Source organism: Lagopus leucura, unplaced genomic scaffold (genome assembly GCF_019238085.1).
Source record: "Lagopus leucura isolate 7727_CA_CO unplaced genomic scaffold, USGS_WTPT01 Super-Scaffold_100001, whole genome shotgun sequence".
Lineage (NCBI taxonomy): Eukaryota > Metazoa > Chordata > Aves > Galliformes > Phasianidae > Lagopus > Lagopus leucura.
Genome location: NW_024962262.1, coordinates 49,990,933 through 50,015,337, shown reverse-complemented (window position 1 = coordinate 50,015,337; position 24,405 = coordinate 49,990,933). Strand labels below are relative to the sequence as shown.

The 24,405-nt window shown below is 45.6% G+C and overlaps 1 protein-coding gene across 2 annotated transcripts; it reads right to left on the bottom strand.

Moving 5' to 3' along the window:
* Positions 1-1,243: 1,243 nt before the first annotated feature.
* CHST7 (carbohydrate sulfotransferase 7) lies at positions 1,244-6,557 on the bottom strand. 2 transcript variants are annotated; one of them, XM_042868261.1, is made up of 2 exons: positions 3,513-6,557; positions 1,244-2,065 (listed from the first exon to the last, which is right to left on the bottom strand). In XM_042868261.1, exon 1 carries the CDS (start codon positions 6,555-6,557, stop codon positions 5,160-5,162), a length of 1,398 nt encoding a protein of 465 aa, XP_042724195.1. In that variant the 3' UTR covers positions 1,244-2,065; positions 3,513-5,159. The 2 variants fall into 2 exon arrangements, with proteins under 2 accessions (XP_042724195.1, XP_042724196.1); XM_042868262.1 differs by having other exon boundaries at positions 4,922-6,557.
* Positions 6,558-24,405: the final 17,848 nt, after the last annotated feature.

Genomic DNA, 24,405 nt, shown 5'->3' with positions numbered 1-24,405 from the left:
GTAATATCAGATTGATGCTTCCAGTGTGAATGTAGCAGCTTTGATTGTAAGTTCTCAGAAGAGTCCACCTGCATAAATATTCTGGTAAGGATTTACCAAGAATCGCTGCAAGCTATGGCTCCAATTTACAATTTATGGTGGAAAATGAAATTCATACTACACTCCTCAGGAGTATAATAGTGACTCAATCAGAAAGAAGCAACTCAAGGCATGGCAGGTAGGTGAGAACACCTCTCTTCACGAATTTGATGTTGTACAAACATTTATCTGGTTATCTGGTTATCTGATATGGTGGCATTAAGGCAGCACTTGGAGGAGTTCTGTGGCTTGAGTCACCTGGAGCATGGAAGTTGCTCAGTGCAAAAGGATGAATGAGCCCCAGAGTGCTGTGTCGGAACTAGAATGGTACAACTGCAGCCTGAACAGGAAGCTAATAAGCTTTAAAGCTGATTAACATGGAGTTTTTTTGTGCTTCTTGTTGCTGTTGTGTAATAAACAATCGTATAACATGTGCTTCTGCTAAGGCAAAGCGACAAAGTTTCCAGAAGGAAATGGTGGCAGACTGTTCTCTGCACCCACAGGGAGAAATAAAAAGACTTAAAGCAAGAAATGATTCTAACTGATGGCAGAGAGCACTTTTATCAGCAGGCATCCTGGCTGCTGGGGGCATTCCTGACTTCCGAGAAAACAGAGCAAAAATTACTGAGTTAATGATGTGGTTTTTGCTCTCATTTTCATTTATAGTACAGCTCTGGTAAACTGTACTCAAATCGTGGTAAAGACAAAATGACCAGAATTTTTAAATGGTGTGAACTTATTACAGAGTATTCCGGAACAAACTCCATTTGGAAGCCTGCTCCAGAACCACACTTCCAGCTGCCAGGCTAAAGTGATTCACTACTCACGTACAAATCCCTGTTCTGGTGCCAAAGCTGTCCATGGCATGACTACCTCTCCGCCTCTCTGCTATTCATTCTGCTGCATGCTGCTGTCCTCCTTCCATCTTTCCTTTCAGGCTAAACGGAGTGAACAGCTCTGTCTTCTCCAAGGTAGAGGGCTTCTACTGCACTTGATATTTCTCTGTATCTACTAAAAGTCTGAGTTAATTCACCCTGAGCATGGGTAATTAAGACACTGCCATCATACATGTGCCTTTTTCATGAGAACACAGAGGTTTGAGAGCGTTCACTGAAGGTAAGACCAACGCAGATGTTTTCTGGTGTAAAATAAAGACACGGAAACATACAAAAACCACTTTTACTAGCACATGCTAACAGCTTTTTTTGCAAAGATTTGGCCAACTGAGAGTAGTAACAGTAAAAACCAAACACGTGCATTGCTTACATGGAAGTCATTCCCCCAGCCCAAACTTCTCCCACAGCGCCACAGTGACAAAATGACCTCACAGAGCCATCTCTGAGAGCAGTTGGATGTGGGTGCAACACCACCACATCCCAACCCTGGTTTTAAAGAAGATGCACTCCACTGAATTAAGTTCCACAGAGAGAATTAAACCTCGAGCCCAACATTAAAAGATTCAGCCTAAATACAGTTGAAGTTTGTCAAAGTTAGACAGTTAGAAACAGGGAGAAAAACTTGGCGGCATCGGGGAAAGCCCTGATTCCTGTTCACTAACACCAAGAAACAGCGTGCAGGTCATCAGCAGGGCACAACAGCTTGGTGATGGAAGCCACACTTGCCTGGTGCCAAAGACAGTATCACTGGCAGGCAGTACATCAAGTCCCATGCCTGCAGAAACCACCACTTCAATGCCTTTGGGTCTACAGAGCTCTGTTCTTCACCAAAATGTTGTCCAATTGCATGACTGTAATAAACCCAGGAGTTCTGCACTGGTTTTCATAATCTGGCTTACTGAAAGCTGCAGTAGTGATGTGTGAAGAGAATTTCACGTAGAAACTCAGAACTTCTCACCATATTCAGTGAGCGGGGACAACACCGAGCAGAGCAATGCAACACCACAGCTCCTCCATAAGTGACTTTGCTACCATTCTCCACGACCGCTCCAGCATTCCTCGGTGGATTCTGCATCAGCGAGAGCTTTGTGCTGGCAAACAGAAACCGAAGAAATAAACACCTCAGTGCAACGAAAACATTTCCATGGTATCTAAAGTATGTGAGTATGTGAGTACACAGCGTGGGGATCTGCAAGTGATGTGTCAGCACGTGTAAGTAACACAAGGGGCTGTGTGTTTCTTCACTCTGTGCTTTCACTGCTTCTCACAAGCGTGTCACTGCAGTTGTTGCCCAGCAGTTTAAGTACAGATATAAGATGGGAACAGAGCAATCAGCAATTCCAGCACGGAAATACCTCGCTTAGAGCAAAGCACTTTACATACGATTAGAGGACTCAAGTTTCTACCTCCCTTAAGGCAAGCACCATGATCAAAAAATAAACCAGTAAAAAGTAAAAAGTAAAACCAGATGACAGAAATAATGGTGTAAGCATTCGTCGGTTTTGTTCCCAGTTCCAACTACGACTTAACAGATTAAGCCTGTTAATTCATTACATGGAACATGACACAAGCATAGACTGTTCCCAAATCTCAGTCTAAACCACTAAAGCTCTGCGGCCCAGCACCGACTGATTCCCAGCCTGCCAAGTTCAGCTCAGCTGCAGCATGCTTACCGGTCCCCTGTGTTCTAGAAGATGCCCAGCACAGCAGCAGAGCTCATTAACCAAGCCACAGAAGAGCAGCCACTGCCAAAATGCAGCTTAACCCTGGCTGTCCTGCACCCAACACCCAGCAGGCTGGGTGCCCTTCCAGAGAGCTCTTCCCACAAAGCTCCAGCACCCACCCCCAACCCCACACATTTCTTCTGTCCTTTCAGGCACAGACCGATGCTGTTGTTTGACACTACAATGTTTTTCCTACAAGGTTCAGGTTACCAGGCCAACAAGGATGTGCTGTAAACATCCATCACAATGCTTTAGGAGCAAAGTCGGTGGTGAGCCTCAGCTGTTCTCCTGGGATGGTGGCATTGCAGCAGGTCCTGCCCGGGCTGAAGTGCTGCAGTCACAACATCTGCCATTGAGCAATTGCTGTCTAACCCTTGGTGCTCTTGCACATCCTGCACTCTCACTGCTACTTCTTCATTTTTCAGTTTTGTTTGTTCCCCGCTGATCTTTTTACAGGGCCTTCTAATAAACTCTCATGCCCTGAACACAAAACAGAAATTGCACTTGCTGTATTTTTATACACTTTGCAGAACAGAGCCCTTCTCATGGTACACACACACACACAAAAAGACAAGAACTAGATCGGGTCTTAGGAGAACAGCTTGGGGTGAGAAAAAAACTGAATGAACCACTAACAAAGAGAACAGGAAACTTCTGTGGAGAAAAAATAAATCTTGATACAGAAAACACATCTGTCTAGTGTGGGAACTGTTTCAGAAAACAGACTAGTTTACAATTAGTGGATTTTATCAGCAACAAGCATGAATTTCAGTTGGACAACAACACTTCTCACAACAAACCAGTAAAAGTGAACCTGAGGGTGTGTTTCCCACAGCTCCTTGTGTCACACCACTGCATCCTGAGCTGGCACGATGAGGTTCTCTGCCAAGTGAAGTGAGTGCTTAACAGCTGCACCGTACAGTTCCTAGGCTGCAACTTGCTGAACACAGACCAGCACAAATAGCATGCTCCTGATTGCATCTGTGTCAATGCTAATGGCACTGCTCTTGGGTGGGAAGGCCAAGGAAGAAAAAGAACTACAGTAAATTATGGTTGGTCCTAACACACTGACATGTTTTACAGTGCAACACCCAAAGCATGAAAAACTACAATGCAATGCAAACGTGTCTTGTAAGATAACGTGACTTCTTTGAGCTGCCTTCGTTTCCAGCACTTTATATAAACACAGCTTTGTTCTGAGCCTGGATTATCCTCCATCTGAAGCTCATGTTCTCACTTTGTGCTTGAGGATTGTATGTCAGCATCTCCACAGCCTTATGTACTCCCAAGGTACCATTTAGCTGCTGTCAGATCAGAACAGACGCAAGAGCAGTTCCTAAAAAGTTACAGTGAGTGCCCACAAATCTTCAACCTTCTGTCCCCAAGTAAGCAATGGAAAAAAAAGAGACTTGCATGCACACACATGCACACCCTCCTCATACGAACCCGAGAACATCTACAGGAAAACAACATCTGAAAACCCAAAATGAAACTTAAGGATGTGTTGCTTTTTTTTTTTTTTTTTTTTTTTTTTTTTTTAAATAAATACAGACTTTTAGTTGGGGACTTCTTTTGCCAGGATGGATTGCTCAGCCTTGTGTGGCAGCGTTTGCTCTGCCCACATGCAGGAGCTACAGCTGAGAGGATGTTATCGCTGGGAGGGGATGTGAGCATGGGAGCTCTGTGCAGCTCATTGTCTCAGCCAGGAAGCTGGGATAGAATGGCATTCTCTCAGCTGATTGAGAAAACAAAATGGAAATGTCAAGCATTCACCTCCCAGATAATGTCACTTCTAAAGGAATCTGCAAAAAGCACGTTCGCCACTGGTATCACACCTATCAGTTTCTTAGAACACTTCTCTTTAAAAAAGGATTACAGTCTAGTTTAGAAAAGTGCAGACTTTCTGGAACAGATGTCCTCAAGACACAGAAGCAGACAAATGCTCATGTTGCTCCTCCCAGTGCTCGGAGGGCACAGCTGCAGGTGGGAGCTGAGGGAGGTACGGGCAGTGCCTGTAGGGTAACTAGACCATGGACACAGCGTCTCCTGCCAGGCATGGGCAGCCAAATCCCACAGGGAGTTCCACAAATGCTTTCTTCACGTGTTGTAACAGTGTGTAACCAGATATGTTTTATGCTCTGGAAAGGGCGATGCTCTTATATGAGTTTTCTGAGTGTTTGCTCAGACTCTTTTATCAATTTAATACAACTTTTAAGAACTTACAACTCTTGGTACGTCAGTTTCATGTCCAGTAGGCCTTGGAGCTCGATGCCGTCCGGTGAGGACCTCTCCTACCAAACACCTCAAAACTCTCAGAAGCACATCCCTGCTGTCCCCTCAAAGCTTGGCGGCCGTCCCCAACGCTCCTTCAGAGCAGACGCTCAGATCTTGCCGCCCGACGGCCACGCCGCACACGGCCGCCTCGCCCCCCGCTGGCTGCTGGAGGATCTCCATCCATCCCCTACCGCCGCTCCCCGGCGCTGAGCGGGTACGCGAGCAAACTCATGGCCTCGCCGCACGCCGCCTCCACCTGCCGCACCTGCTGGCGGCTGAGGCGCTCCCTCCAGGCGTGCACGGCCTCCCGCGCATCGCGGGCGGAGATGAGGAAGGGCCGCTCGGAGGAGTAGGCGGCGCCGCGGGTCATGTTGACCACGAAGGCCTCCATGGCGGGAGGCACGGGCAGGCCGGCGAAGCGCAGCAGGCGGCGCAGCTGCGCGCGGGGTTCCCGCACCAGGTCTTCGTAGCGCAGCTGCGTGTAGCGGCGGCGCAGCGCGGCGGGGTTGCGGCGGGCCAGCAGCAGGTCGCGGAGCCACGCCTGGCAGATCACCTCCAGCGCTCCGCCGAGGAAGAACTCGGCGCGGTGCTGCGCGGGGGCCCGCCCGGCGCCCAGCAGCCCCAGGCCGGGCGGGAGCGGAGGCTGCTGCGGGCGGGGCGGCCCGCGGGGCTCGGCGCGGTGCCGGCTGCGCAGCACCTGGATGCTCTCGCGGAGCAGCGCCTGCTTGGCCTTCAGGCGCGAGTTGTGGACGGCGCGCGGGTCGCGGAAAAGCTGCACCACGCGCAGGTTGAGGCCGGGCTCCCGCAGCAGCGGCAGCAGCGCGCCCAGCTCCAGCAGCCGCACGTCCTTGATGACCACCACCGGGTACTTGCGGCACTCGGCCTCCAGCTCGCGCAGCGCCCGCGGCGGGCAGCGCTGCTCGCAGGCGGCGCCGTCCACCAGGCCGATCTCGCGGCGCGGCTGCGGCGCGGCGGGGCAGAGCGGCGCCGAGCAGATCACCTTGTTGGTCCGCCAGCCGAAGATGCCGGCCGTGGTCAGGTTGGCGGCGGGCGGCGCGGCGCCCAGCGGGTCGCGAGGGGCGGCGGGGGCGGCGTAGAGGCGCAGCACGGAGAAGTCGCAGCGGAAGAGAGCGCGCAGCATGTCGCGCAGGGCGCCCTGCAGGCTGAGCGCGTCGCCGGGGTACAGCGCCTGCCACAGGTGCCACATGGGCTCGTAGAGGTAGAAGACGTCGGGGTGCTGGTTGAACAGCTCCCCCAGGAAGGACGAGCCCGTGCGCCAGGTGGCGTGCAGGTAGATGTGCCGCTTGCCCGCCCCGCTGCCGTTCCCCGCCGCCGCCGCCGCATCCTCGTCGTCGTCGTCGTCGTCGCCGGGCGGCGGCGGGCGCTGCTCCCAGCCCCACTCGCTCAGCGCCTCCTCCAGGCTGGGGCAGCGCCGCAGCAGCGGCTCCTCGTCCGCCCGCGCCCGCCGGGCTCCGTAGTCCAGCACGTAGGGCACCAGCAGCAGTAGCAGCAGCGTGTAGAGCGCCAGCAGCAGCGCCAAGCGGCGGTGCTCCCCCCGCCAGCACCACCGCCGACGGCCCTTCATGGCGGGGGGAGGGAGCGGCCCGAGAGCGAGCGGCCGCCGCCGCGCCGGCTCTCGGCGAAGGAGGCGAACGCTCGGCGGCGGGGGTGTGGGCTCGGGGCGGCCCTCCCGCCGGGAGCACGCCCACGGGCACGCCGGCCACGGCCGCCGCCTCACGGCGCCGCGCGGAACCGCCGCACCTGCCCCCGCCGACCCGCCTGAGGCGCTGCCCCGACCTCGGGACTGTGCCGAGCCGCGACGTGCCTCCTCGCTGCCTCTTCCCTGCCCCAACGTTCGTCCGGCGGGAGGAGCGCTGCGGCGCTCTCCTCAGCACGGGGGGAGTGTCGGCAGGAGCTGAGGAGGCGGGCTGGGTCCTGCGGGCTCTGTTAGCTGTCCAGAGAGAGAGCGCGCCGCAGCGCGAATGCCTATTCAGAGGCGGGACCGGGTGAGAGGCGGCTTTTCCAGTCTGCTGTGGGTTTCAGAAGTTTCAGCCGCGTTTTTGTTTCGGTGCTCGCGGCTGCTGAGCGCGGACATCTGTGCCTAAAGTGGGCACCGCCGCAGCACGTCCGGACCTCCTGGTGTCCCCTCGTACCCATGTCTGGTTAACTAGCCGGGGACACGGTGCTACCTCCTCAGGCTTAGGATGTCGCCTCTTTTAGGCTGCTAAGAACAGATTAGATACATCTCTTCATTCGAGATGGAAGTGAATGAGATGTTGACTTCGTGGGAACCTGCTGCATGCAGCTGAGGATCGGAGCAGATGATCTGCAGAGGTCCTTTTCCAACCCCTGCAGTTCTGTGATTCAAGTGCTTTAATTCCAACACTCGGCATCAAAATGTGCAGCACACCTGCAGGTGCTCACAGGTGGATCCCAATCCCGTGTTCCTGGTTAAGGTGAGCATCTGGCAGGAAAGTGACATCCCCGTCCTGCCAACTGCGTGGCAGTGGATGGTGTCCCAGAAAAAGAACAAGATTTAAGCAAGGCACACAGTGAAATTCAGCCACAATAACACAGCTCTCACATACATGATGTTTTCACCTCCAGAGCAGTCTCTGCATTGTGTGTTCATCTGTGGTGAGGCACATGGCATAGCATTAATCACCAACGTCACACATAGCTGTGTGGAAATGACACCTTACCTATAGATGTTCTAAGAATGCTCTGTGTACAGTGAAAGTGTATAGATACAGAGCTTATAACTGCTGTGCATTTGTCTGCCTGGATGTGTAGGTATAATATATGTATTTTAGAATCACAGAATCGTAGTTGAAAAGGACCTGGATTGAAAAGGACCACAATGATCATCTAGTTTCAACCCCCTGCTATGTACAGGGTCGCCAACCAGCAGACCAGGCTGCCCAGAGCCACATCCAGCCTGGCCTTGAATGCCTCCAGGGATGGGGCATCCACAGCCTCCTTGGGCAACCTGTTCCAGTGCCTCCAGAGGTCACCACCCTCTGTGTGAAAAACTTCCTCCTAATATCTAACCTAAACCTCCCCTGTCTCAGTTTAAAACCATTCCCCCTTGTCCTGTCACTATCCATACTTGTAAACAGCCATTCCCACTCCTGTTTATATGCTCCTTTTGAGTGCTGGAAGGCCACAGTGAGGTCTCCTCAAAGCCTTCTCTTCTCCAAGCTAAACAAACCCAGTTCCCTCAACCTTTCTTCATAGGAGAGGTGCTCCAGCTTTCTGATCATCTTGGTGGCCTTCCTTATTTCAGATTTATTGGGTTACATAAGAGGGATACAAAGTGATGCGGAAGAAAAGCCGTCTGTCTGCCCTACCCAGGTGGGGAGCCAGCCACCTGCCTGCTAACACTCTCCTCTGCTAAATAAGTGTTAAAAACTTGGCTTCCCGCAGTTTATAGTGTGCTGAGTGAGGAGATGGAGCCAAACAAGACTCCTGGGTTCCAGAGCAGAATAATGTACAAAAATCTGAAAGGAAATTCTGCCCCAACATATATTTCCCTATTTAGGTTCGCTGTGGCTTTGGGCTTTTTAAACAGCAAGCTAAATCAGTCTAAGCATCACCTCCTGCTGTGTTACAGCCAGAATTTCATTTAGAACTTCTTAAGTACAGGAGGATGACAGAATAAAAGCACTTTTGTCAATACTGGGCCATGGACTTGCTGAAAAACCTTGACCTACACAAAGTGTGTGCTCATCTAGTATTTCAAGGAGCTCTAGCACATCTGACTTGTGTGGCATGATAATAATTTTGGAGGATTTATGAACTTACCAAGATGCAGATGAAAATGGATAAATGTAGCTACTGAGGTTGTCCCTTTGTAGGACATGTAGGAGTAAGATGGCCTGCCAGATCTATGAGAGACCATAGAAATAAAAATACACATGCATTGCACTGAACTTTCAGACAATGGAGCTACAAACGTCTGTGGCAACTGTTCTGGAAAACAGAAGGCACAAATCACTTTACCACAGACTACGTTTTCACTAATATAAAAACATAGGAAGTTCTTGAAAGACTATCAAACCAAAAAAAGAATCACAATGAATGCTTTGTCCTGTGCCTTCATAGTGAGGTTCCTGTGTTGAAGCAGGATCATCCTGAAAACGGTCACTTCAGTTCTTTTAGGTTTGAGCTTTTTTGGAGTGGAGAGAGAGCAGGAATCGCACCACAGCTAGCATCATAGAGTATTGTTGGAAGGGATACTTAAGGATCATCAAGTCCAACTCCTTTCTCCACACAAGGCCACCCAAAAATCAGACCATCTGTCTGAGCACTGTCCAAATGCTTCTTGAACTCCAGCTTGGCACAGTGACCACTGCCCCAGAAAGACTGTTCCAGTACCTGACCACTCTCTGGTGAAGAAACTTAGGATTCTAAAAGAGCTTGAGAACCTCAGAGAGCTGGGAGGAGGTCAGTCCTGGCTTGCCTTGGCTTTCAGTTTGATTTGAATTTGTTCTGTCTTCAACACTAATAGTAGTGATAAGGGGGATGATCTTCCCCAATAACCTTTTTTTTCCTATGATTCATACAGACACTATTTAAATAGATGATCTTCATTTTCTTCCAAGAGCGTGATAACTCAGTGTGTGAGAAAGGCAGACAGATTCTTTGTTCATACGTGAAGCAGCTTGGCTGGCATCTGACTTCTGCCATTTCTTGGTGATAATTCTTTGCTTCATGCTATTTTATAAAGAAAAAGAGGGACAGAGTAGACATGTTCTGCATAGTTTAGTGTAGCAGTATTTCCACTCTGGTTTCCAAGTTTGTCACTGAAAGCACTGGCTGTTTTTAACCTGATGTAGCATTGGCTTCCTGTGTATTATCTCTCTAACTTGATTTTTGCTCTTCCGTCTCCCACAGCTCTTCAACTGACAAGAAAGCCTGTAAATGTTGGAACACAGCACTTCAGCCCCAGAATCATTTTTATCTTCTCAGCAGAGGTTTTAAAATAGAACTGGTTGCCTCTGTATCTGTTCATTTTTTGGATCATGCATGCTCTTGTCATTTTGAAAGAGCACTTTGTGATTAAAAATAGCTTGATTATCTGATAAAATTAAATGTGCTTTGCAAGAGGAGCATTGGCCTCACACATCCTGGCTGCTAATGAGCACCATGCTTGCAAACATTGTCACTTACAGACTTCAGCCAAAAGGAAGCCCGTAGTTAATGACAGCTTTCAAAGCTTAAGGAAGCCAACAAGCTAGGACAATGTTTTTGTGTAACTTCTTTTTACTTTTTTGAAGGTTCTTTGTCATCAGGGGTTTCAACATGTGAGGCACTACATACTTTGCATACAGGACCAGTCCTAATGGGTCATGGTTAGGAAGGACTGCAATGAAAGTAGCAGGATGCCTGGTGGCATGAGAGCCAGGTGGATCAGCACGGGGGTTTGCTGCAAATGGAATTTCCCTGAAGCAGAATAGAGGCAGAGTCTGCAGGAGGCCAGAAATACTGCAGGGTGTTGGGGAGACTAGGTGGAGAACTAGAGGAGATGCTGAAAGTGGAAAGTGAGAGAAAAGGAGTAGCAGAAAGGTGAAGAGACTGTAGCAAAGGGCTACGGTACTGGCTGAGAACTGGTAGAGTCATAAAGAAAGTTTTAAAAAAGAAAAATAATGATTCATATTCTGACACCAGTGATCTTGTGAGCTCCTCTTCCTGTAAGAAAGGAAGGAAGATAATGTCCTCACTGAAAGTGATGGAAGATGCTATTAGGAAAGAGAACAAGAAAATGCAGGAGGTGGAAGGCAAAGCAAAGCAAGATGCGTATTGGTGGAGGTTCAACAGGAAGGTCAAAGGAGAAATCTGTTATTTCTTACAGTGGAAATTCAGGAAAACCAGTTAAGTAGAAATGAAAAAAGAATGAGCACGTATTCTGTGCTCAAACTCAATGCTAATACAGCTTGAGTATTTCCATGAATGAGTCTAATTTGAGGTACTTAAGGTTCTTCATAGCAGAGTATGATGCCCTATTATCCCATTAACAGCAACAGAGTAACCTTGCAGCCCAGCATCTGCTGCATGCATAGCCAGCAGCTCCTGAAAGCCTCTCCGTGCCCGACAGTTTGCAGTATCTGCTGAACAAGAGTTATTCTAACAGGAACATATTTAGGGTCTCACCTCAACACTAAAATGGATTTGATACCATAACTGATAATGGCAGAAACCACAAATCTTTTTCTGTTTTCTCTCAATGTTGCAGACATGCTATTGCTGAATTAGAGATGCTGATGAAGAGTAACAGCAAGCTTTTGCAACTCAAGTTAAACCATTGTGTCTGTATAATTAGGGAAACAAATCTTTTACAGTTCAGTCAAGCGAAAAATTGAGACTATTTTTAACAGGGGATTTTTTTTTTCCAAAAATTCCTCTGACAGCTATTGCTACAAAATACGTGTAGGTCTTCTGTGCTTTGTAACTCAACGCTTTCATGGACAGTATACAATATATCAGGCATTTGATAGCCACGCTTTGTGTAGTCAGAATTCAGAAGAGGCAGTAAGAAGTAAAACTTGCAGTATGTATCAGCACCTTGGCAGAAAACACAGAGGAGGACAACAAGCTTGCAGTAATTTGCCGTGAAGGGTGGACTTCTCAAATTTGCCCGAGGCAGTTCTTTGTGTGCAAACTTCAATTGTCAGGCTCTATGCTGCTTTAGTTCTGTAGACAGTTTAATGCAATTTCAGGCTGTACAAAACACTGAGAATTGTCTTAACAGATTTTACTAAAGCGTTAGTACAGATGTCATCTGCTCTTTTGCTCTCACATTATCTTCACTCATACCATACCTATCGGAAGAATGAAGAGCAAACCCACAAGCTCAACTCATTGAACAACTGGGTGAGCAGAAGAAAACCACAAAGTAAAAGGTCATTATATAATTACAGGATATAGTAGCTGGTTGACAGATGAGGTGCAACTAATGTTCCAGCTGAACAGCGATGACAGAAAAGTTGCATATAGTTGCAGAACTCCTGTGCAAGTTAATGAGATCTGTTCAGCTCAAATAAAATCACCTAAATTCAGGCTGGTCTCAGTGTAATCTCTGCAATGCTCCTCATGTTCTTCACTCAGGATAAATTCCTGCCCATTGTGCTTTCGGGTTGTCTAAAGAAACGTTCTGGGAAAACCTGATCTCTGCAGCCCCTGGAAATATCCTCTACCCAGGCAGGCTTCCTGCATCATGCATTAGCTGCTGGGCTTGGTTATATGCAGAAAAGTGTGTAGGCATTACTGGCAGTAGGATCGAATGGGTCAAATCCAGCTGCTCCAGTTTGGTGTCCATGACAATCATTAGCCAAGCAGATACTAAAATGTTCCCCATGCCTCTGTTCTGAATTCAAGAAACTTTGTCTTTCCTTCACTCTCTTTAGCCCTCTCACCTGCAGACACTGTCTGCTTATCCTCCTGGTGAAGGGTGCAGTCCCCAGCCCCAGGAAAGAGCCCTGTTCCACCAAAAGCAGGTTTTCCACATCTGTTTTGATACTGGGGTGAAATGGAAGGAAGCCGCCGGTTTTACATCTTGTTTTGACAAATTGCCATACTTTGTGGTTTTACTGTTTGTTTGTGTGTTGTTTTGTTCTTTTTTATATTTCCCCTTCAATCTGCTAAGAAATACCTCCTGAGAACAAAGTAAGACCATTGCTAAACCTGAAAAGTTAACAAAATTATCAAATATTTTAAGTATTTGAAATCATTGCCACAGCAGCATCCATCTGCATTCTTATATGCTGCTCAGGCAGGATGCCTTTGATCTGGATGTGTCCTACAGATGGCCCTGGGCAGGTTGCAGAGAGCCCTGGAGGGCAGGCAGGAAGAGGGAGGTCTGTGGGTGCTCTCAGGGTATGGAACTTGGTAAATGATGTTTTTCTGTGCTGTTGGCTTTCATTTCTGCCACCAGGCACTTTGAGGGATATGCTGGATACCCACTCACATCTGAGCTGACTCACTGCTCTATGGCTTAGGCTATTCCACCTGTGCTTGCTAATAACTGCTAAAGAACAGAAATGCCCAGTGTGTTACTGTCAGGATTAGTACACAGTTGATGAATGTGTATATTCTCATGTTCCCAAAGTAAGCTTAACATCAGCATCACATGGGTGTATCTTCTCTTAGCATCCTTGGTGTACCAGCAGTTCTCACTGCCAGTCATCACAGGCATTGCTCTGAGCCATGCCTGGCACTTTGGGAAACTTTAGTTTCCATGCCTTTCTTGACCTATTTTGTTTGTCACTTTTCTTTCAAGACTTTTTTTTTTTTTTTTTTTAACTTCCCTAATTTACAGCCTCAATTCTCTCCACCCAGGAGTACTCTGGGTTTTGATGTATCTCACCTTACGGCACTGACAAGAAGGTCTGTTGTAGGGCACTGTAAACCAAGGCTTTTCAGTCATTTAACTTTACTGCCTTCCACAGAGTCCATATGATGGCTAGGGAACGTGATATTTACTCTGCAAGGAAGTCAAATGAATCAGTTTGTTTAAATGTTCTGCCTGGGGTCTAAGATGTCCTGTGTCTATTTACTTGGTTAATTTATCTTTATCCTGTGGGAGACCTGAAAAAAATGGAATCTCTCTTTAAATAGCTCCTGAAAAAACAATTAATTAAGATTATCTGTGTTTGTCTTAGGAAACCTGTTTTCCACCCAATGTGACCCAAATAAGAGCTCCCTGTGACCTAAGTGCCAACCCTGCATTTTGCAGGACTGAGGCATTTTGCCGCCTTGACCACAGTTTCTTCTCCATGATATGCTAAAGCATAAAGCATGTAACATCTTTCCTGATTTCATTAGTGATGCCTCCATCTGTCTCATGATGAAAGTAACTGGCATCAACACCAAGCTACATGGCTTTGTTGTCTCTCTGTCCTTCAGCCTTTCTGTACTCATGTAACACGTCACCTGTTGAGAGAAATGTGAATTATTACGTATTTCTGATACAGAAAACTGCATGTAGAGGCTGTAGTACACTAAAATTAAGTCATGAAAAGATGGCACCAAAGCTATGCTGCATCTTAAAATAAAAGCTAAGTTGCAATAAAAACAATTAAAATTCAAATGAAATTGAAGTCAGGTCTTATATCGTTTCCTTTATTATTTTTATGCTATCCCCAGTGCAGTAAATTCAATACAAAAACCAACCAGTTAATTCCAAGATTAGCATTCTTTATATAAACTCTAAACATGACTTGAGTTTGATCAAGAAACCTAGGCTAGGACTGGAGAATTCTAGTGAGTAAATATGAGATGCAGCTGAACAGAAAAGCAGAACTATTTTTTTTTTTTTTTTTTTTTTGCACCACAAACACAGGGCCAATTACAGAACTCCCTTCAGTTTTTGCTGTGAGGGGTTTTTGCTATGATGTCAGGATATTCATGTTATTCTCATATTACTGCCACGGTGCCTTTATAATACAAACACCAGCAAAATCATTTCAGTAGCAATCTTAGCAGCCCTTAATTAAACAAGAGCACTTGACAGTCTCAGATCTGTAGTTGATTTTAGATGTACAAAAAGCATAGAGGCTGCCTTTATGAAACGGTTTACAATAATGTTAAATCTGGGGGAATTTTTCTCACCTTCACTTGTGGCGTTAGTGTCACCCTTCTATTTTTTTCACAGTTCTACAATTTTCAACTCAACAAAGCCACTTCACATGGCTGGGACCTTCCTGCAGCTTTGGCCAGATAATCTCTGACGTTCTCTGCTGATGTTCTGTGAGCTTCTGGTGGCCCATGCTGCAGCCTGCTCAGTGTCTCAGCAGCTGCAAGTGATGTGCCACTACCATGTTGCAGTGCTCATTAGCCCACCCTTTTTGTGCAGCTGGCGTGTGCTAATTGCCACTGGGATTTTGTACCAAGGACACAGTCTGACTTGGCTCCTAGGCCCACATGGGTGTTTTCAGGGCGTGACACTGAAATAAATTAAACTTTCTAAATTAAAATACAGCTGCTCCTTCAAAAAAATCCCTTCTGCTGGCAACTTTCTAATTTGTTCTGACACTTAGGTAGAAAATGTCTGAATCACAGACTCACAGGATGGCAAAGCCTGGCAGAGCCCTCAGGGCCCACCTGCAGCAGGGCCATCCAGAGCAGGGTGCCCAGAACTACCCATGAGCAAAAGAGACATTAAGGCCAAGTTGGACGGGGCCCTGGGCAACCTGACCTGGTGCCTGATTCAGTGGTTGGCAACCCTTCATCTGGAAGAGGGTTGGAACGCGATGGTCTTTTAGGTCTCTTCCAACCCACACCATTCTGTGGTTCTATTATTCTGTGATCCACACCCTTCTCCCCAGATTTCCAAGGGCTCAGCCCCATGCAGCTCCTGGCACCAGCCCTAGTGATGTGACAGCCATATGTATGGCATGCTCCTGTCCTCTTCTTCCCCATCACTCAGCTGAATAGTGTTGCAATTTTCTACAATGACAGTCATCAAAGAATAAAGAGAAACACACAGTCCTAGCTTGTACCGTGTCTTGGTTCTTCAAGCATTTGGAAGGTGTTCACTGATGTGGAAATGTGAACTGCACACCACAGACCTTATCTGTACCCAGTCCCAGTCCTACATGGGATTGCATGGTGCCTGCAGTTGTGGATAATGGGAGCTCGCACCTCCTACAGCTCAGGACCATATCGTGGTTCTGCAGGCAGTTGGAAGGTGCCAATAGTCACAGACAATTGGAGCTGTTCCCTACCCACCGGCTCTCTATCAGAGCAGTCTGCAAAATGCCTTGAACAGCAGTGTTTTATTTTCTGTGTGTTTAAAAATATGTGAATAAGCCAGCACGCTTCTTTGTTTGGCAGATATGTCCCTGTATTTCTGTGAGCTGCTATTAGGAAATGCAAATGGAGCTAGTGATGTGCTGGTTATTTAGGTGCTGAAGATTACCTGGTGATATTCCTGACCTCTGAGTATGATCTCAGTGTGTGACTGATACTCTCAGCCATCAGTGCTATATCAGTACATGCAAAACACAAAATACTCTTCCCTCTCTGCTTCTGCTGAAGTGAAATGTGCTCCCACCACACTGGGAAAATTAGGCACAATTGGATTGGGCTTTCTGTTAACCTGATAAAGGTACTTATATTTTATGTGCAATGGCGTACTCATACAGTTATGAAGCCTTTTCAAAAGGCTCGATTTAAGAAAACAAATGTAGGGAGTGCCAGCTTTGTAAGTGTTCCAGTACAGAGCACTAATTCAAAGGATAACCTACAGTCACATTCTGGGCAGTGTGTTGTTACAGGGAAGGCATTCAAATAGAATTCAGGACATCTGGATGCCATTCCTCTTGTACTGAAGTACTCCATGGCCAGGGACAGGTTATTTTCCTGGCCTTATTTCTCAGTGTTCATATTGATCTTCACCGGGAACACTGTTGTAATAAATATAATCAGCACAGTCAGATATACCTCTTCAGAAGAATTGAAAAGGACACGTGTCACTGCTTCATTATAAAGACACACACAACACTCAGGTCTTAGGCTAAATTGGAAATGCTGTGCTCCTCTGGCCACACCATCTGCTGAGACCTAAGGGCAGACCTTGGCTGGCGCAGCATCCAGAGATGCAGCAATCTGCAGCACAGGGGAATAGAGGCGTCCCTGCAGCAGACAGATTAAGCTTCTTTTTTTCTCATTCTAATCTGTTAATCATGCACAGAGTTTAAGTACAGCTCAAGGCACACCAGACATTGAATGATTTAATTTTGCACTATTTATTGAACTGGATTTAACTTGAAGATATGTTGTTATCCGCTGCTCAGCAGTTCTTCAAAAAAAAATAGAAGTCCATAATGAGATTGCTGCCATGAATCAGTGATTGTGTGTTTAAAATGGGTCACGGGGCAACAGGGCTGGTCTGTACAGCTCCTGCCATTGCTGCTGATCTGTAACAGTCATGCAGGGTAACCTCTGCAGAACTCACTGCAGTGTCAAAGGCAGGGGATCACCATTCAGGCACCTAACAACACTTTTTTTTTTTTTAAATAAGCAATGGGGGTCTGTAGCCCAAAGCCGCTTCATCCAGCACAGAAGGAGAGAATAATAATGATAATAAATTCTTGCTTGGAAGTAAGGGGTTGCAGTGGTAAATCTGAGCTCAGCCAAGAGAATGGGAGACAGTAGCTCTGTGGGTCTGGAGGGGAGTGCAGAAGGGTCCCTGAGGAGAAGGGGTCAGGCCTCACATTCACCTGAAAAGGGCTGGAATGCCAAGAATGTGTGAATGTGATGTGGCACCTGCAAACCATGGAACTGCTGACAGCAGCACAGCAAATCCCAGAGGGAGAGAAATCACCGAACATGGATAGAGGAATGTTTCTGGACGAGATGGAAAACCAGCTACATAACAAGCTGTGCTTGTTCAGTGGCAGATATTCTGCAGGCATTGCAGCACGCAGGACAGTGTGTTTCACCATCACTGGTGTTCCTCCCCCCATCCTTGCTGATGCTGTGTGCAGCACCATGTGTTTCTAAATCTTCCTCCTGGTTCGGAGCTGCCTGTTGCCCATGCAGTCCCACCTGCTGCAGCCCCTCAGCTCACCTCGCACCTCGGACGTGGAAGAGCTGACTGGCCATGTCGGCTGCCTGCTCACACCAGCTCTATTTCTTTGGGATGTAAACATGAGGAAATACTTACGTGAGGAACAAAGAAATCAAACATGCTTAACCTTAAATGTTCGAGCAAACAGCACTGTTTCATTTTTTCACTCCTTTGCCTCATAGGCTGGCTTGCTTCATTTAGTACAGAGGAAGATTCACGCGTTACCTTCTGTGAGCTTCTGATCTAAAAATGCATAGTGTACTGGAGAATCAGATTCCTCAAGAGCTGAAGACATCAAAAAGCAATGGAAAGGTTAAATATACAATTGTCAGTGCCAACTGAATGCATTCATCTCTCACTATCCATTCCTGAGGTAGATGAGTGCTTTCAATAATCATCAGAATTATGTTTTGTTTTCCCTTCTACTCCTTCTCTCCTCAATTTCCTCTTAGCCACATTCCTGGCCTCATTACAAAATTTGCTCAGATAGCAAAATATTATTTTTTGGGAAATGGATTAGAAAAGAATGCTAACCACACTAGAGATAAAACCCATGTTGTGGAGACGAATGCATACCTCACAGCCCAGAGAGGGATACAGCTCTTGAGTGTGGTATGTAAGTTTGCTGGGGTGAGGGAGTTAGAGAAACAAATTCTGTACTCTCTCTTAACTCCTGAACATTTTCCTCATGTTTACTGATAAAATTATTTCAGCTGAAAGTGCTGAAAAGGCAAAGGGTGGCAACCCCACCCAAGGCAAGGTGTTGGAACTAGATGATACTTAAGGTGCCTTCCAAACCAAGCCATTCTTGACTCTGATTCTATGAACTGTTCTCCCATCCTTGCACTCTGCTATGTATAAACCCTTCTTCAGCTGTAGACCCTTCAGAGGGAAAGCTCCTAGTCACACTGGTTTGAGCTATGGAGTTGTGATCATGTCCCTTCTTGTGATGCAGTATTCTTTTATTCTGATGGGATGCCTCCAGCTTTGCTTCTGTCCTCTCTCACTTCTCATCACTCAGAAGTGATGCTCACGGCACCAATTACTTGAGCAAATTAATCTGCACAGCCGTTAGCCAAAGGATGCTATGGATGCTATGCCATGAATGCTGCCGTGGATGCCCTTCTATCCAGGTTGCTTGCTTGTACTTAGTGCTGTTTTGGAAAAGTATGGATTACATTCTAAGGTACTGTGGGTTATTTTGTTATTTTATTTATTTCTTTTCATGACAACCGTAGCTCAAGGCAATTCTAAACCTAAAAAATTTTCACAGAAACACAGAATTGTAGGGGTTGGAAGGGACCTCTAGAGATCATCAAGACCAACCCCCATGCCAAAGCAGGTTCCCTAAACCAGGTCGCACAGGTAGGCGTCCAGGCGAGACTTGAATATCTCCAGAGAAGGAGACTTTTGAAAAACAAATTGTGTGACGATTACAAAGGGAGTTTCTTTCCCTCTGTTGTGCAAGCAATCTGTGTGGCAGCTACGGGCTGCATTTGACAGCAGTCGCAGAGGAGCACTTTTCCTCCACACCTCCATAATTCTTCACACCTTCCCAGCCCACTATAATCTCTGACTCATAAACAGCACTGAGATGACGATTGAGATAATCTATTTTCAGTAATTAATGGGAGAATGAGACTTTCTGGCAAACAAGGTGACATTTCCATTGCTTGTTGCTTCTCTGGCCATCACAACCTTCTCAAAAATTGGCCAATTTAGTCACAGGCCTCCATCCTTCCCTTTTCCTATGTAGCTCATCCCCAGGCGTTTTGCATTCCTCATCAGATCTGACAACAGTTCAGTGTCTATTGCTCTGTCCACACAAGGATAATAAAACAATTTCTTAGTAACTGGATAACTCTCGTCATGTAAAATCTTTCTTCAGCTCAAAAAGGGCTGCAGGTTCATGCCTATCCATTCTTCAAAGTGGCAGACAGCACAAAGATCCTCATCTCAATAAAATGAGTTCCTTCAATAAGTTTTCCTTTCCTGGCAATCCGTTAAGGAGCATATGCACATACAATTTTGTCAAAACTTGCATTTTTTACTTAGATGAGTAAATGGAGCAGTAGTATCACTGACCCTTCATAATTGTCCTGTTATTTCAAATGTGCAAAAGACTGGACTTGCAACTGGTGTGGGTACAGGCCTTGGGGATAGCTGCCTTTGTCTGCTCCAGTTTTACATGTAGACACTTTTGTCTGGGCTTCACAGCATCTCAGGATGATGGAAGCTGTAAGAGACCTCTGGACGTCCATTTCTCACTTCTCTGAGTTGGTTTTATTCATCCATGTTGGAATCATATACAGCTGAGCTGATCACCCCGTCCACCCTTTACAGTCAAAAGAGAGAAACTGGCAATATCAAGGTGGTGTTTGTTTTATCTAGTTCAAATATCAGCTTTCAAATAGGATGACTCATGCCCAGAAACATCTGCTGTTCTCCATTTGCTACAAGGAGAACCCAAGGTGACTAATGCTGAAGCTGATGGCCGCACGGAAAGCATCTAATCTGAGCACATTTAGCCCACTGTCTGTTCACTGCATTTGTTTCTTAAAAAGTCCTGGAATAATTCTACGCATTCTTTGTGTTCTTCCTACTTGCTGTGGAACTTTAAAATTTCACCCACAAAAATTGGGTTGAATCTGAATAGTGCTTTACTATGAATTTAGAATACAAATGGAATTAGTTCATTTTAAAATCTCTTTTGAGGGATGATGGCAGACGTTTTTCCACGCATCTTCAGATCCAATGTTCACTCACTAGGAGTCCTTAAAGAAATCAAAAGGTCATCAAATTATAGAATTATAGAATTACATAATGGCTTGGATTGGAAGGGACTTTAAAGATCATCCAGTTCCACACCTGACGTGAGCAGGGTTGCCAACTAAATCAGGTACTGTGTATTGCCCATATACAAGTCAAGGAAGACAAGTCCAGCTGACGCCAAGAAAGCTCTTGGTAGGCAAGGAAGAAAGATCTTATCACGTGTCCAGTATGTCTTTCCTACTTATTTTCCAGTGAGCCTTCAATCATTCACTTGCCTCTTCCAGCTAAGACATCTTTTACTAAGTGCAAAGGAACAGAGTCCAGTTCTTCTACTTCTTTCAGTACCCTTCAACTCAGAGCAATCTGTTTCTATTTGTATTTCCTTGGAAAAACCTGTTTTACTAAATACATTTAGACATAGTTTGTGCACTTCACTATTTTCTAAGAGCCTTTTCTAAGTGTCTGTTTTCTTTTTACCAAATGTCTTTCTGCATATCTTCTATGCACACGAGGAAGTACCTGTATTTTTGACTCACACTGAGTTGATGGCCATAGACTGAAAGATGCAGGATGCTCCTCTTGCTCCCAGAAAGACTCTCTCTGACTCCCCTGCACACAGAAAGCAGAGGTGAGATGAGAGATGGACATCTCAGCCTGTTCATTATTGAGCTAAGCTCCTGCTGGTTTATGTGGAAACTTACCTTAAGGAAGGAGAATCACTCCTCAGCCTTTTTCCTGTTATCCTAGTATTAGCATTGCTGTCTTGAACACCATAGTAGTTTGGGTATTTTGTTAAAACTTCAAGTGACCAGGTGACCCTTTTGTGATGAGAACTTCTCCAAGTTTCTAGTAACCTGAAAAAAGTTACTTCTGCCTTCAAATGTGAAATCATCTCATTTCTTGATGTTTGGCATCTTTATTTAGGTTTCACAGTTCTTGGAAGCTGCCTCAGTGCACTGCCTTTTGCTTCATCAACAGTTTCATGGCATTGCTGATTGATTTTGTAGCTCTTTGTTCCAGTTTTTCACTTTCTGCCTCTTCTCTCTCTTTTTTTGGTTGCTTCACGTTTTATTTAGCCAGGGTTAGGCTGGTTTCTGTCCTACTTTGATTTGTTTAGAAGGCAGCTTTTCCTCTCTTTTCACAGTTCCTGCTTCACTACTTTCTTCCAGAAAAGAGAAGGACAATTTAAGCATAATTTGCCTTAACACAAATTAATACAAAGGTGCAATTTTAGCGGACTTTTGTTCTGTTCCTCAGCCCCTTAGACAGGCCATCTTGAGCTACTGCCAGCAAATGCTGAAAGTATTTTCCAGACCAGATGACATTTGCCAGATGACCAGATGAAAAGTAAAATGAATTAAGAAACTAGGAAGTAGATTCAGAAAACAAATAAAAAGCAAACAAGCAACAACAAACTTTACTGGCTGTCTGTCACTGGTCTGATTCCCAAAGTCCTCTCCGGGTTTTGTTCAGCTGGGAGCTGATGGGACACGTCTGCAGCTTGTTGGAGCACGGAGCTGGCTCCCTTGATGAGCTGTATGCCCTGGCACTATCCCCTGGTGCTAGAAACTTGTTTACAGCAAAGCTCTTCTCATGAATTTCTCTAGGTGCTGCCAACCGCTGAATATAAATGCACTTCTGGAGACATCCGGTATGCTCCAGCCATGACACTTCCTTTAAATAGGGCATTAATTTATGGCTCCTCAGTTTGTGAAGCGTGGTCTGAGCCAGAATTAGCTTTTGATCTGCTGTGGCACTTCTGAGATGTCAGACAGGGCCACGTGGCCTGTGTTCTGTTATTGACCAACTGTCAATAGGCAGTTCACTCGCCTAGTGCAAATCTATCCCTTTTGACAAATAGGGTAATTAAGAGCTGGATTTATGATGCTCCAAGCATATAAATTTTCTGTAGTGCAGACCTCAACAGCTACTTATTTGACAACCATTTCAGTGCTATCAAGAAATACAGCTTCAGATGAAGACTAAATATGGTAAGTTGGGGATCATCCTGATTACTGCTTTCAGGATCCTTGTTTCCTGACTGATGACAAATTTGAAGGGGACTGCAAGAATCTGGGGGGGAATACGTGAAATGCTCTTCTTTAAAAGGGTTAGATTCTCATCTCAGTGTCATAAAGAAAAGTGAGACCACTGAAAGCAATGAAAATATGCAGGTGTTCCAGGCTCAGAAGGAATGTCGTACTTACACGACTAGGCAGGACAGGATTGACTTGCCTTAATATCAGTATATTAGTTGCACTACTATAGTATAGTATATACTATATACTTGACCATTAGAACAAACTGCAATATGCTCTGGAGGCCACAACCTTTCTACAGCTTTTCTACTGCTAAGGGCAGCAAAAAAGGTGGTTCAGAATTGTTAAGATCCATCACAACAAATGGTGGCAAAGCCCTTCCCTGAAACCCTTCAGAACTAAACATGCGCTTCCCCAAAGCCCTTCACTTTCAGAACTCCTCCACCTAGGAGTGTGATAAGACCATGTAGGGCTGAAAGAATTCTTATTATATAAAAATAATCACAGTCAGGAACTTACACAGAAAATAACAGGAAAAATAGACAGCAACTTTGACAGAAGCTTATCCACCTCCCTCTCTGTGATTTCCAGATGGCATCCGAATAACCACTTGTTATGAAAGTCATGTTGATGGTGTCCTAAATGTGTCTGTCAACATCTTCCTGCTATCCTTGATGCTGATGTGTGCTTGTCCTACTTAGAATTCTTGGTGCCGTAAGATGATTCTTCTCTGAGGATTTCCTGTATGTACTTTGGAATAAATCTATCAGTTTTCCATGCCCCCACATCCAAAAAGTACAATGTCAGCATCAAAACCATGTATTTCTGGGACATTCTTAATTTATGAAGGTTATTTATTGTTTAGATACTCACTGCTCGTTGCCTATACAGATCAGTAACATTATTTTCTTTCAGTAATACTTTCTCTATACATTCAGACATTTTTGAATGCATGTAGCAATATAGTTTGACATTTTATTGAAGAACAGATACGATTTCCATATTTCTAACAGATCAAAACACTCACAGTAATTAAATTATCCAAAGAAATTCAAGCACTCACTATGGCTACTTTCTTTCTGGCTAGTCTTGCAGAAATAATACTGAAGTTAGGGTAATGTACACCACACTTCAACATTAGGAAGGCTGTCAGTGGCAGATGCTGGCGGCTCTATACCTTCCAGCCATTTCTCATTGCCTATATAGCAGCTCTGCAGAGCTCAGGATGTTTTTTCGGCGTCATCTGCCTTTGTGTTCATAAGGTTTGTTTTGGTGTTCTTTCTTCTACAGCTTCCTGTTAAGCTGCTTTACTACTGCTTTACTACTATGTGCTCCCCATTTCATGAGAGTTTCTCTCATGTTTTCTGAAGTGACTGGCTTTTTGCAGTTGCACTGGCTTCTCAGTTACAGCTGAAACATTCTCTGAGTGCTTGTCTTTTACTTATGGATTGCTGGAGACTTGTCTACTCACTCTCTCCACTTGAATTAGTTTCCACTTAAATGCTAGTGTCATTACCATGCTTGCTAGACAATACAGCATTCAACTTTGCCTAGAAGTGTTAAATTTTCCAGAAATGCAGCACGTTCTGGAGGGCTTCATTGCGTTTTATTTATCTACAAGTAGATTTTCGTGAATCAACTGTATATTCACAAAGCTAAATTCAACTTAATCATTCACCGTTTTGGTTAGACAAAACCAGTCCAAACATGCTCAAGATTTACAACAAACGATCACTGTTATTTTGCATTAAACTCACTAACTAAGCAATAGAAGTCATCCCTATAAAGGCCTCCCGTAGCAAGCTGTGACAAGAAACTTCACCTTTCCTGTTTTTATTTGTTTTTAATAGACTTAAAATACCATTTGATTGCTATTTCCTTCCTTCCTTCCTTCCTTCCTTCCTTCCTTCCTTCCTTCCTTCCTTCCTTCCTTCCTTCCTTCCTTCCTTCCTTCCTTCCTTCCTTCCTTCCTTCCTTCCTTCCTTCCTTCCCTTCCTTCCCTTCCTTCCCTTCCTTCCCTTCCTTCCCTTCCTTCCCTTCCTTCCCTTCCT

What these genes read in the sequence shown, in the direction of transcription:
- CHST7 (XM_042868261.1), bottom strand. Translation starts at nt 6,557, where the DNA reads ATGAAGGGCCGTCGGCGGTGGTGCTGGCGGGGGGAGCACCGCCGCTTG.